The sequence below is a fragment of the Amphiura filiformis genome, chromosome 17, assembly GCF_039555335.1.
Source record: "Amphiura filiformis chromosome 17, Afil_fr2py, whole genome shotgun sequence".
NCBI classification, from domain to species: domain Eukaryota; kingdom Metazoa; phylum Echinodermata; class Ophiuroidea; order Amphilepidida; family Amphiuridae; genus Amphiura; species Amphiura filiformis.
The window spans coordinates 53,247,086-53,260,744 of NC_092644.1; the positions used below are offsets into that span (position 1 = coordinate 53,247,086).

Below are 13,659 nucleotides of genomic sequence, written 5' to 3' on the forward strand. Positions count from 1 at the left end.
GGTCAAGCTTTGGTCAGATGTGGCTCTTACTTCTCACATATGTGACGTGTCATGTCAAAAGGAGACACTTTTGGGCAGGTTATCAATTTTGAGGTTTTTACATATCTTAAATATAGAGATATTTTTCTCCCCAACGCCGTTTTTCCCAATTTAATCGGACATTCCAAAGCGAAGATATTGAGTTCATAAGTTATGGTATTATAAAATTGGAAATTGAGATATTGGCATCTGAAAATATTATTGACAATGTTGAGAGTAGGAATTACCTTGAAAAATATCTCAAAAAATACAAGATGCCAGTTATAGTCCGGTCTGAAACTATCAGACCATATTTTTAACATTAATAACATCACAAATTCGCAACAAACCTAAATTGTGAAAAAATCATCCCCGGGCAGATTTTTGGCTATTTCTCCATTTACGATCCTGCCCAAAAGTGTCTCCTTTTGACATGACACGTCACATATTTCATTGTTGTTGCACTTTTAGCATACTTACTGTAGTCACTAAACCCTACAACGAAGAATATGAACAGCGACCTCAACGACTGACTCACGACTTGTTCCTGATACACCAACCATTTTTAAAGACATTTTTTTGGTTCTCAATGGATCTCTGAAAGTCCCTTTAACTGTACGAGTACAATACATATATTTACAACATATTTATGATATATTCTATATTAGAATATAGATCAATATTATAAATTTCACTTGAAAGTTCTACAAAATCCGTCGCATATCGACGGAACTGCTATTATACCAAGGGTATGAGGGAGCGCATAACAAAGTTTTAAATAATTTATTTACAGTTTTGTATCTTTTCACAATTTATATACATCCTTCATGTATATACAAACTGTAACAATAAAATTTATACAATTGCAATTTCGCTTGTTTAAAAAAAACCAAAAGAGATCGTGGGAACAATATACAGTGGAATCAATGACATTGTGGCTAACAGAAAAACTTTACTTGGTTCTTTTCTAGTTCGCTATGCTCAATTAACTAAATCGTCCAGAAAACAAGTTGGGTCACTTTTTACATTTTTGCTCATATCCAGCTTGCACCGACTATCATGATTAGCAATTGCATTTTTTGCTTTTCAAACAAAAATAAAAGGACCGATGTCGTAAATGTGACATGCAGCAGAATCAGTAATAGCTTGGCTTACTGACAAACTTAACCTCCTTTCTTTCCTAGTTCAGGTTTAAACGCTATGCCCGATAGTCGCCCGAGTTAGGCTATATTTTGCCATGTTCGCACATATTAAGGGGGTACTATACCACCCCTGGCCAATTTTGTGCCTATTTTTGCATTTTTCTCAAAAATTATAGCGCATTGGTGACAAGTAAGATACTTAGTATGTATATTATAGGGGCAAGGACTACAACTACTGCACTGAAAATTCAGCAACTCAAGGCAAGTAGTTATTGATTTATTGATCAAAATTGGTTTTCCCTCATTTTTGATTGTAACTCCACAACTGTTGTCTGTGCTGAAATAAAATTTCCTGTGCAGTAGTTGTAGTCCTTGCCCCTATAATATACATATCCTACTTGTCACCAATGCGCTATAATTTTTGTGAAAAAATGCAAAAATATGCACAAAATTGGGTAGGGGTGTAGTACCCCCTTAAGTTTGAATGAATTCACATTCTTCTTATCGTCAAAGATCTCAGAACAAAAGCAAAGGCTTTCATGTTTTTCTTTCACATATTGACATTAGAGCTAATTATTAGATAAATAATATGATACGCATTTCAAATTGAAATTGAAATACCACTTAAAATGTCTCATTGTTTAAAATTACCCATCTTAAAGCCATAATGTGTGATTTGATTCACAGCGACGCCCTCAATTTTACTCGGATTTCTACTTTTTGCATAATTATAATTCCCAGTGGTGTACTAAAATACCACGTAAAAGACTAAGCATGAAGTGCTTTAATAACAGTAAAATTTAACTTTTTATATTAAAACCGGGTCGACCCGGTTTTATTCAGAGTTCATCGATCGACTGCTTGCTAACATCTCCCGTGGATGTCAGCTTATGTGTACACACGTCGAGCGCGATGCTCCGTGTAGTATTACATGTTACGATCGGCGAGCGTAGTACACGCATTGTAAGCGCTGGAATGAAATCTTTGTTATACCTCATTTGTTTGGCTCGAAATTAAAAGGGGACAATGTGATCAGTGAAAACAAACATTTAAATAGGAATCTATTCTTTGTGCAAATCACACATTATTGCTTTAAGAGCACCGGCTAGATGGTTTATGATTCAACGCAATTCAGTCATTTTTGCTACACAAAAACATAAAAGTGGCCCAATCTGTTTTAGGACCACTTTACATAATTGGACATATCTTCGCTTGTAGAACACCGATTTTATTGAAACAAAGCTTATGTAGTAGCTTAAAAAATTACTTTGACGAATCAAGTCAAATAGACTACAATCAATATGTGACATGTTTGCCTAATGTTATTTTCTAAATTATATAAATGTTTTATTACAATCTGCATAAAATATCTATTGTTTAAGTACAAAAATTGACCTTGAGCTTCAATCAGACATCGAGACTACAATTACCGTGACTAAAGCATAGCAATGACATAATTATAATGATAATAATTTTACAAAGCGCATTACATCATATATCTCAAGGTGCTTTACATAAAAATAACCTACTTGCTAAACGATATTGATACAAATAATATGCTTTTAATATATAGACATATTTTTTCTCTACTACTTTGTGATATTATGAGAACATTCAGCCCCAAAGCTAAAAGAACTTTATTACTATTAAAGTGTATTTTCAAGTCTCATTGAGTGCTCCAAGGAATAAAACATTGGTCTTTTTAGGAGAGATTAAATTAGAGGCTTACTCGACCTCATTTTGCAGGCGGGTAGTCAGCGCTAGCGTCTTGTCCACCAGGTGCAACATGAACATTTTGTCCCGTTCATGTCCAATTATACTTCAGTACTACTAATACCAATTTAATAAAATTTAATTAAATAAACAACACGCTTAGAGCAATAAACAAGTAAGAAATTGAAACACAAAAATGCTTCTCCTGAAATATTACAAAATGTAGATAGACGTTTTGGCATTATACCACCGACGTGTCCTCTCGATTGCCCATCCCGGCACATGAACTTCAAATTGCGATGACAAAATGTCTTCTTAATCTCTCGATCTCGAATCCAGTCTCCATTCAATTGTCTCAATTGTGCGCGACTTTTAAAATTGTTTCAATTGTGCGTGACTCAGTCGTCTCAATTGTGTTACTCAATAATGATTGTGCACTCGTGAGATGTTGTCGCCGTTGCAGCACTAGCGAGGTTTTTCTTCAAATGACACACCACGACCAATAAAAGCTAAAGATGGTTCCTTGCTATCCAACCAATATGTTGTCATATCACCTTTACCCTGGATGGAGAAAAAAAAACTTATTCAAAGTACTTTGTCAAACGAATCAAAAGTATGGACAAGGAAACGGTTTACCCATTTAACCCTACTGTTCTAGTACAGTTATTTGGTAACACATAGGTTAGCCCAATTCCAACAGAATCCATTTCACATGCATCTAAAACCTCACACAAAAACACATCAAAATGGAAATTACAAATGATGGAGCATTGTCTAAATTGCATACATCCAAAATGGCCAATTATGCAGAGGTTACATTTCAAAGTTGATCAAATGTTGTTAAGAACCATATTGATCTATAATTACTCTCGTAAGCCGGCGTCAAATTGTAACCCCTCCCCTTATTTCGGCAACAAAAATTTTATGACCACCACCGATACACCTTACCCACCAAACAGGCTAAAATTGTATTGAAATCAGTCTTTTTGAATAAAATAAACACATTATCTGTGGTCATCTTGTGACTCCCTACATTTTGGTCACCAAAAAATGTAATGACCCCCCTATTTTTCTTTCCAATTAAATATGACCCAGTATATTAGGGACCCTCCCCCTTCCGAAGAAAATGATAGCCCCTATATTGATATTATTATATGTATTTGAATCAGATAATATCCCTTTATTTTGAGACAATTTTTTGATACATGATAATTATGGGCAGCTGTCTGCGCGATACATGTAGTTCATATTGACAGTAATTGTCTTACTATACAATTTATAAGTAAAGCTGTGTCAAATGTATATCTAACAATTCGCTTGTAAGTTGATATACATCTATTACTATTTGCACGAACCGCACGTACGCTGCATAAAACACATCACAAAATTGAATTACATAGAAAGTTACGTCCAAAGTTATCCAACGTCCAAAGCAGCTGATGGTTAAATTGAGATCGTTAATTGAGCTACCGTTATCAACAACTATTATTCTTATTTTTAACTGGACCCAGAACTGCCATAGCTCTAAGCACAACACAAAAAGAAAGTCTTCACAATATGTAACCCGTCATAACTCTAAACAACAATTTGATTAAACTTGTTAGCTACAATTTGATTCTATATTTGCTACCAAAAACTCTAAATTGGTGCATTTTTAAAAGTTAAAAGAAAATCAAATTGCAGAGTTGCGGAGGTAAATTGCAGAGCGTTACCATGGTTACCATGACATAGTCCGAAACGACCGCAAAGTAATATCGATCACACCATGTCCGTGCGTAGCAGTTGTAAGCGTTCTAACAATCCACGCGTTTCAAATTATCAATTGAATAAACCGCGCGTTGTACGGGCACTTGGAATAGTCGACAGAGGCTCGTCGTGAGCAAGCGAGCTTAGCCATGCCTAGCAATTCCGATTGCGTGATCGTTTTGATTATCCTGTTCTCAGGGTGGAAGAGAAAATAATAAAATATATTTTCCTGCCCGAGGTGACACTGCTGAAACAACCAAGTGAACATGAATATTTGTTTACATTAAATATATAGGGAAAAGTGTGACTTTGAAGTCAAATGAGAGAGAAAAAAAGTAAAATTGTATAAAAAAACCGGGATGCTGCTCATTAAAGTTTTAAATTTGAACACATTTTGGGGTATTTTTCAAATTAAACAAGTTAAACAAGGTGTGACCCCCGGATGATGTAAACTGAAAGAGAAACAGGTAAATTATACAGCAATAATAAAACAAAACATGGGTTCTCATCTTTAAAAGCTGGTTGAAGCACCAAATATTCCTGTAAAATTTCAGTTCATGAACGATAACTTGCTGTTCCCGGTTGCTGTTACGAGTATATATTAATAATACACAAACCGTAAAAACGGACATTTAACAGTGATGAAGTGCACTATACTAATGTTTCGACAGCAAACACTTCATTCAAATCTCCGTGACATTTTTGTGTTGTTATATTTAAGTGTATACCACAAAATTATCACAAAATTGTGGTGTATGCATTTATATTTCTTCCCGATGTTTTATAATGACATTAAAGAAGCTTCAATATCGCAAATTGTGACGTGACATTTTTGTTCTGAAATTTGCATCCATCAACACGATCAGAGCAGGGGCGTAGCAAGAGCATCAGGGGCCCATGGACAAGGAGCAGTACGGGCCCTTTTAACCAGGGCGGGATTTACCTTATGGGGGCCCTCGGCCAGGCTAAATTTGGAAGGCCCCGAATTCACGTGTCGAGGAAGGCATGTGCACTCAAGTCAGTGGCCAAGTTTTGGTTTACGTATAATATAGAGGGGGACTAACATATTTTGTTCTGATGTTACAAGGACATTTGGGCGCAAAGCACGCTATTTTGCGTGCGTTGCAAATGTTCAAATTTTGCTATTTGAATGCAGGCGAAGCGCGGAAAAGTTTACAATTTTGCCTATTTTGGCCAAAAAGATCTGGCCCAATGGTAAATCCGGCCCTGCTCTCCATTATTAGCCCTTATTTTTCGCTTTTGTACTCGGGGCCCCCTGAACCCTTGGGGCCCATGGTCTTGTCCACCCTGTCCCCCCCCCGGCTTGCTACGCCCCTGGATCAGAGCAAATATTGTGAAAAGTACATCAGTCTCTGACAAAAAAACAACATACGTAAAATACGTACCTTAACATGAATTATTCCCCGTAACTTCACTCTTAATTTGGGGCCGTAATCTAAATTAGATTCCAAGGCTTGTCTCGTTGCTTCGCTCACGTGGATTCTATCCGCTGTAAATTACATAACTTGCATTAGTTTATATAAATAGTTATTTTTTAATCATTTTGTATGGAAAGATTTGGAAAGATATGAAAGGTTCATGTATGAACATACTAAAAGTATAAAAAAAATATCAACCCTTGCAAAATAAGAGTATAAGGTCATGATACACTCTACAGTACAGGGATTTAAATTCAAATCCAAACGACTTACTTTCAAAACTATTAGGATTAGAATAAGTCTTTACAAAGTTTTATACATTTCAGTCTCACAGGGATTTAAAAAATAAAACTTTCAGATTTAAAGTTTAAATCTACAAAGAGTAAATGTTAATAAATGCAAGTCCATTGGATTTAATATTCAAGCTTGCACAGTATAAAAGCTGCATTTTGCCGAAAATCCCATTGACATTGAGCAACCAATTCCAAAGATATGAACAATTAGAGTTTCCAAAACAAGAGGAAATAAAAGGAAATATTTCCTTTTTTGGGTATATCTCAAAACAATATTTTCGAGTTCCGGCTGATTTTGCTTGATCGCATCACATATAAATAAAACAAGGAGAGGAACTGAAGAATTGACAAGTGGAGAGACTTAACAACAATGGTCAAAAATTACAAAAATGCTTCAATATCTAAAAATCATCCGGGGACAAAAGACAGAATATGTGCAATACAACATTAAACGGAGAGGCTATTTATAATTACTTCAATTTCAACGTCACATGTTCATTCATGTTAGGGGATTTCCCAGTAGAGTGCTTTAGATAATCGTCTAGACTAAACAAAGAAACAACATTTAGCAAACTCTTCAGTATTATTGTGGTTTACCTTCACCCGTTGACTCCATTCTACTCGCTGTGTTTACGGTATCACCAAATAAACAATATCGTGGCATTGTCTTCCCGACCACACCAGCAGCACATGCACCTGGAGATGACACACGACATAATGTTACAATCATCATGTTGTTCAAAAGCACATTACTAGATGTAGTAACGAATTTTTATATTGTGGTAATCAGAATTGAATCAGAATATTGAATTTCAAAATGGCCGCCATTTTCGTATTTTGGCTTATGGCTTTTGACAAACCATGCACGTAATTGTAAGGCGAAACTAAAACTAAACTAGCCAATATCCTTTGCACCCATATTTCCATTAAAATGTATATAGAGGTAGGCATACGAACCAAATTGTCAGCAAGAGTGAATTTCAAAATGGCCGAAATTTTGGTATGTTGGCTTATTGAGTTAAATTATGCACGTATTGCAACTTGAAACTTAAAATGACACAAATTCTATAGTAACCAATATCCTTTGCACCAATAGTACCATTCAAATTATACTTTTAAGTTGGCATATGTACCATTTCGAAATGGCTGTCAGCTATAATCACCTTTATAAAAATCAAAAATGTTGCTTGCAGTATGTTCTCGAAGTTACACAAAATTCATCTTGCTCTACCACGATGCGATGACTTTGTTTGCAGTAGTAACACTGATCACATTGTATTATATGTTTGAATTATAGTTGTGATCATCATTATCTGAGAATAGTTCTTGATCCATGTTCTTGACTTCCATTTTGTTGACATAGAAGGTTTCAAGATAAATTGCGACGGGTACATTAAGGTATGTAGTGACCAAGCTCAAGAGAGAGAGATAGAAAGAATTTGGCTAGTACTCTTTCAAATACCTTGTTCTACTAACTTATTGACCGCCCCTCGTAGTGTCGCAAAAAAAAACCCATGGGCAAACAACAAATCGGAACAAATGTACAGGTCCTTACAGATTTGTGTCTTCTCCCATTTGACTGGAAATGGGGTCATTGCGACTGCTGCTTCCACTATATCAACATCTGCATCTCCTTCAGCGAAAAATGTTGCAATTGCAGTTGCAATTTTTGTGGTCATGTGGAAAATTGACTCTACTTACCCAACATTGAGCTGATATTGATAAATATTGAGGTTATTATTTATTAATATGAGCTCAATGTTGGGTATTATTTACTCAATTTGAGTACTTTTTACTAAATTTGTTGAATTGTGACCTTTTTACTCATGTTGAGTAAACTATTTTAAGAGTGTACCATAACAAATACTTCGCAGCCAGTTCCAATAAGCAGGGAGTTTGAGCACACTTCTCTTTACGAAAAATAAACTGCTTTGTTCATACCTGTATGTATTCCAATGCGGAGAACATAACGTTGGTCAGGCATATGAGGAATATTTAGGTTGCCCAGGGAATGACGTATTGCCAATGACATGAGTGCTATCTCAACGGCATGCTGGCGACCATTAGGAGTTGGTATACCTACGTAGAAATAAGACATTATGAACAACAAATTTAAAGTTCTACGATGCATGAAATATATGCATTTGGTAGGATTCAAGATTAAAATCAAATTAATTTTTGATTGACAAATCCCAACTTATTCACTCTTTGAAGACTTTTTCAATTCAAGTAGCTTAAAGGTGACCTAATTTATTTGAAAATTGAATTCTTTAAAACTTACGTATGACATAAAATGTTGCTCCTTTCAAGTATTCATGATGTTCCATAATTAAAATTAAAGATCATTTTTTGTTCATTGATATATTGAAATTAGGAGTTTCAAATCGGTGTATTTCCAACGATCATCAAAAAACTGATGAATTAGTCTCAAACGTGGTATACCACAGTCGAGACTAATTCGTCAATTTAGTACTTGAAGGACACCGGTTCAATAATTTCATGCAGGGCCTCTACAGATACCCAACCCAGAAGTGCCCATTTATTTTCAAATTTTTTGTAATCGCGCCCAAATATCCCCGCAAATATCTTATACACGGTTTTATTGCACACCACATTTCGCCAAAATACATTCTAGAAACGCTTGCTGTTAGAATAAGAAAAATTTTAATGCTAATTTATTGCACATTCTAGGGAAGCGTGGTTACCTTTTTAAAATAACCGAGTGAGAGGGTTTTCAAGAAAATATTTTTCCTGTCAAAACTGAAGCATCCTCTGTATAAAAGAAAATATGAATATTAACTGCACATCATATATAACGATTCGTGATACCCAATTGTGGCACATTTGATGTCGTTTAAGAAGCAGAGAATTTTATTTCAATTTTATATACGCCAAAATATTTTTTAATTGAGCAAAAATAAGGATAGAAAAAACGTTGAAAATCCTATGTGAATATTACATTAGACCCGGCAAAAGATTACTGTTTCGTTTTTATGGTAATCTAATCTTTTATTTCCTGAAAAAACATTTGGGGTCTAAAATGGAATTTTTATGTAATTGATAAAAACATCGAACGTGTATACAAGAAAATGGTAGGTTTTCCTCTATAGTGTTTTACTGACCATGGAAATGTACTGAGACACAAGCACGTGTCAAAATCGATATAATGTATTGTCCATACAGACGCCCAGTTATCACTGTTTATTATTGGATTTTTGTTGTATAAAACACGCAGTTAACTTAATTGAGCGCTAATAATACACATAAATGTTTTTAGGCAAATAAAATTCCAAAATATGGTACGTTTTCTGCCTTTGCTTGTCACGTGGTAGGCCTATGTTGAAGTTGCGATTATACGTTCAAATAAGTTTCAAATGAATTCCAAGAAGACAAATGGCCGAGTGGTCTAAGGCGCTGGGTTCATAGTGTATCCAAAGCAGTCCGCCGCCGTGAGTTCGAACCCCGCCTCCGCCAAACTTTAATGAAGTAAAATTAAAATTGAAATTTTACTTTTAAAAAATTTCATATTAGGGAAATGTGACTGGCAGAATTTATGTATGGCGTGGAGTGGTGTGGTTTTATTGATTCATTTTGGGCATTTCAAAAGTTAGAAGTCGTCAAAAATGGCAACATCCATTGATAGCAATGGTTGAGTAAACATTGTCTAAACACTAGATAAAAAGACAGCTTTGTACTACAGAGAAGATGTGAGGAAAAGGAGATGTGTGCTGCCGCTCATTCAAAAGTAATCACGCTATTCAGGTTTAACAATAAAATACAATAAAGGGGTTCGAACCCATGATGGGTGTGATACACAACTTGCTGCTTAATAGTTTTAGGGAAAGGTCAGTGTCTGTATATCATCATACTATGCATACCATGCATGCAGACCCTAACATCCAGTTATATTTCAGATAAAATATGACCGAAGTTCCATGGCAAATTATAATTTCTGACGCTTGTTGACTCTTTCAACCTCTACGATTTATGATACAGACTATTTTCAATTATCAAAATATCTTTATTAGGTTTGCAGGAAATGACAGGAAAATACATACAACAATAAAATAAACATGATCAACAATCATCCCTTTTCTAACAAAATCCTAAAACACTCTCCCTAAATAATTATAATTCGAAATAATAACACCTATTCATTTATTAATTATAAACCTCTCGCAAACTGGAATGTGTATGTGGTGAATTGTAATTTTAATAACCGATATATGGAAACAAACAGGTATAATATTATTCAAAATCAAGAATAATATCAAACAAATCCTCCTACTCGAACAGTACACTTAATTTAGGCCCGGGATTTAGGCCCGCATTATGATTATAGACCTAAGGTAAAATACTTGAAGAGATAACAAGAAACCTTTCGTGCTTGGCCACTGTAGTGATTGGCTGATCCTTGCTGGATGAAGGTCAATATTGATCTATTATGTGAGTGAAATCAAACACCGTGTTCTCGTTGCTACTCCCCCCGGGCTACTCCCATGTAATCGAAGGTCGTAAAAATTAATCCGATAACAATAGAGGGTATTCATTACTACATCATTGATGTGGTTGCTCAATGCTCATGCATAAAATTCTTCCACATAGGCTGTTTAGCTTAATCATGTTAATCGGGAAGTGACCTCTTGAAATGATATCATCACTCTGATCAGAATGATCTTTATGTTATTACAGTGCGGCCCACATAAAATGTTCAACACAAAGTGAACGATGTTATAACTTGGAGGGCTAACAAACCAACACCGCCAAATTCGACTGACGTGTGTACAACGTGAGAAAATGGAACACTCGTTGTCTGATAATGCATGTACGTGTTTATGGTTCGGATAGCGGTTACTTAGCAGCTCTCGTTCCGCTTGGGTTTATTAAATACACTCTATATATAGTCATCAATATGTCGTTTCCAGTCCCTGGCTGAACTATAGGGTTCAGCTATTATTTTTTTAAATAATTCTTTTACCCCATGCAGCTGATTGGGGTGGTTACGGGTCGTTTAAAACCACTAACCGCGAAATGAGGATATCGAACATAGGCCCCGCAGGGCTACAAAAAACTGCTAACCGGGAAATATGGATATCCAACTAGTTTGCCCTCGAAGCTGTAAAAACCACTCATCGCGAAATATGGATATCCAACTAGTTTGCCCGCAGGGCTACAAAAACCACAAACCGCGAAATATGGATATCCAACAAGTTTGCACCGCAGGGCTACAAAGAACTGCTAACCGCGAAATATTGATATCCAACTAGTTTGCCCCTCGAAGCTTCAAAAAACCACTCATCGCGAAATATGGATATCCAACTAGTTTGCCCCGCAGGGCTACAAAGAACCATTAACCGCGAAATATGGATACATACATACATACATACATACATACATACACAATTCTTTTATAAAGCGCCGTTACATCTAGACCACAGCGCATAAACAAATTCAAAGCATAAATACAATAAAACAAAACAAAGTGAGCAATAAAAACAGTCAACTTTTTGGGAAGAGATGTGATTTCAATAATTTCTTAAAGACTGGTAATGAGTTTGCAGTACGAATGGTGATGGGTAAATTGTTCCACAGTCCAGGAGCAGCCAGAGAAAAAGTCTCTATCCAAGATATCCAACTACTTCGCCTCGCATGGCTACAAAGAACCACTTACCGCGCAATATCTTTTTACCTCAAAAAAAGAATTAATATCTACCAAAACACGTTTCAAAACGTAAAAAGGGGACAAGTATATGAAAAATCTTTCCTGTGTGGCTTTTCACCCTTTTTTAAACTTGGTCCCATTTATGAAAGTTTCTAAAGACCCATACGAAGTCATCTTTAGGCTACTTGTTTGTTTTCTTAGTTGTCAGTGTTCATTTTGTAGAGTAAATTAATTAATGTTCGTGCTTGGTTGAAGTTTTTCCGTAAAGACGTTATAATGTATTTTGATTTAAGCAAAAGTAGCAAATACTCACTTTGTTAAATTCTTCATCGTCTTGTGCGATCCTGCGCCTTATGTACAGATGCAGGGCCTATAATATGTAACAGGTTGACAGACAGTCAATTTGCTAAGTATATATAATACTCTACTACTCTTTATGAACACGCAATATAATGAAACATAAACCTTCAAATGTTTTTGATAATACATAGCCTACGTCATATTGCACCGCTTTCGAACAGTCTTAAACCTAATTGTTGCATGTAGAAATTAGGACTCATTCTTCATGTTATTACGGTACCACTTTACTGAATGGGACCAAGTTTAAAAAAAGGGTGAAAAGCCACACAGGAAAGATTTTTTAAACTTGGCCCCTTTTTACGTTTTGAAACGTGTTTTGGTAGATTTAATTAACTGGTAGAATCCTAATGCTGGTTTCATACTTTCCTGTCGCTTGCCGCTTTGCCGCTCTGAAGATGATTTTACTTCACTGCACAGTCGCACCAAATACGCTAGCGGTGACGAGCGGCAAGCCGATATATCGATCACTCCACCGCTTTGCCGCCGCGGCAGCACCGCTGGGAGTTGAATTCAAGTCAACTCGGAACAAAATACGATTTTGGAGCGGTGCTGAGCGGCAAAAATGGTTTACAGAGTCATACCGCTGCCGCTCACTAGTGTGCCGCTCCGTTTGCAAAAAAGTGCACGCGGCATGATGATGCGTCCCGCCGCTCAGCGGCAAGCGGCAAAAAGTATGAAACCAGCATAAGAGGGAGACGCGGGACAAAACAGTTACAAAAGGGTGAGTCAAAAAAAGTGCAATAGAGAAAAGAATCCATTTTTATTTAAGAACCGAGTTGAACCTTTTAGGTTTTAAAACATTTTATAAATAGCATATCCATTAGTGATCTTGTGTGAAAAGTCAAGGAATTAGCATTTACCGTTTTGTTTTTATGACACATTTTATAGCGATACCCAATTTTAATGTTTATCCAAGAGACATCTATCATTTGAATGTCAGCCCACTCTGTGTATGCAGATTTGGAACAATCATTGGCATTGAAATAAAATGGAGCACCCAAAGTGTTATTGCCCTTGGTCTTGTTTAAGGAGAAGAAACATTATTTGTTATTAATTTCATTTTCCCTTTATTTTACAGATGTTTATTCTCTATCAAAACCATATAAATTTGTAGGCGGGTTTTTCAAATGTCGAAATGAAATGCGCACAAATTGAAGTGGAGTGAATTACAAAATATCCATGTAAGTTGGCCATATTGGGATTAAATAAAAAGGAGTTGGAGTCGAGTGAGGTATGAAGGACTTAAAGTAATGTTAGAAAGCTTGTTTGAACAGAAAAAAGAAATA

The 13,659-nt window shown here is 35.8% G+C and overlaps 1 protein-coding gene across 1 annotated transcript in view; it reads right to left on the reverse strand.

Annotated features, from left to right (window-relative positions):
• Positions 1 to 1,977: 1,977 nt before the first annotated feature.
• LOC140137968 (uncharacterized) overlaps positions 1,978 to 13,659 on the reverse strand; it is a 79,796-nt gene continuing 68,114 nt past the window's right edge. Inside the window, exons 3-6 of the mRNA XM_072159789.1 lie at positions 8,293 to 8,430; positions 6,949 to 7,047; positions 6,026 to 6,129; positions 1,978 to 3,434 (exon numbers count right to left, since the gene is read on the reverse strand). Coding sequence (XP_072015890.1) covers positions 3,339 to 3,434; positions 6,026 to 6,129; positions 6,949 to 7,047; positions 8,293 to 8,430 — 437 coding nt within the window. The 3' untranslated portion in view covers positions 1,978 to 3,338. The remainder of the gene's footprint in view (positions 3,435 to 6,025; positions 6,130 to 6,948; positions 7,048 to 8,292; positions 8,431 to 13,659) is intronic.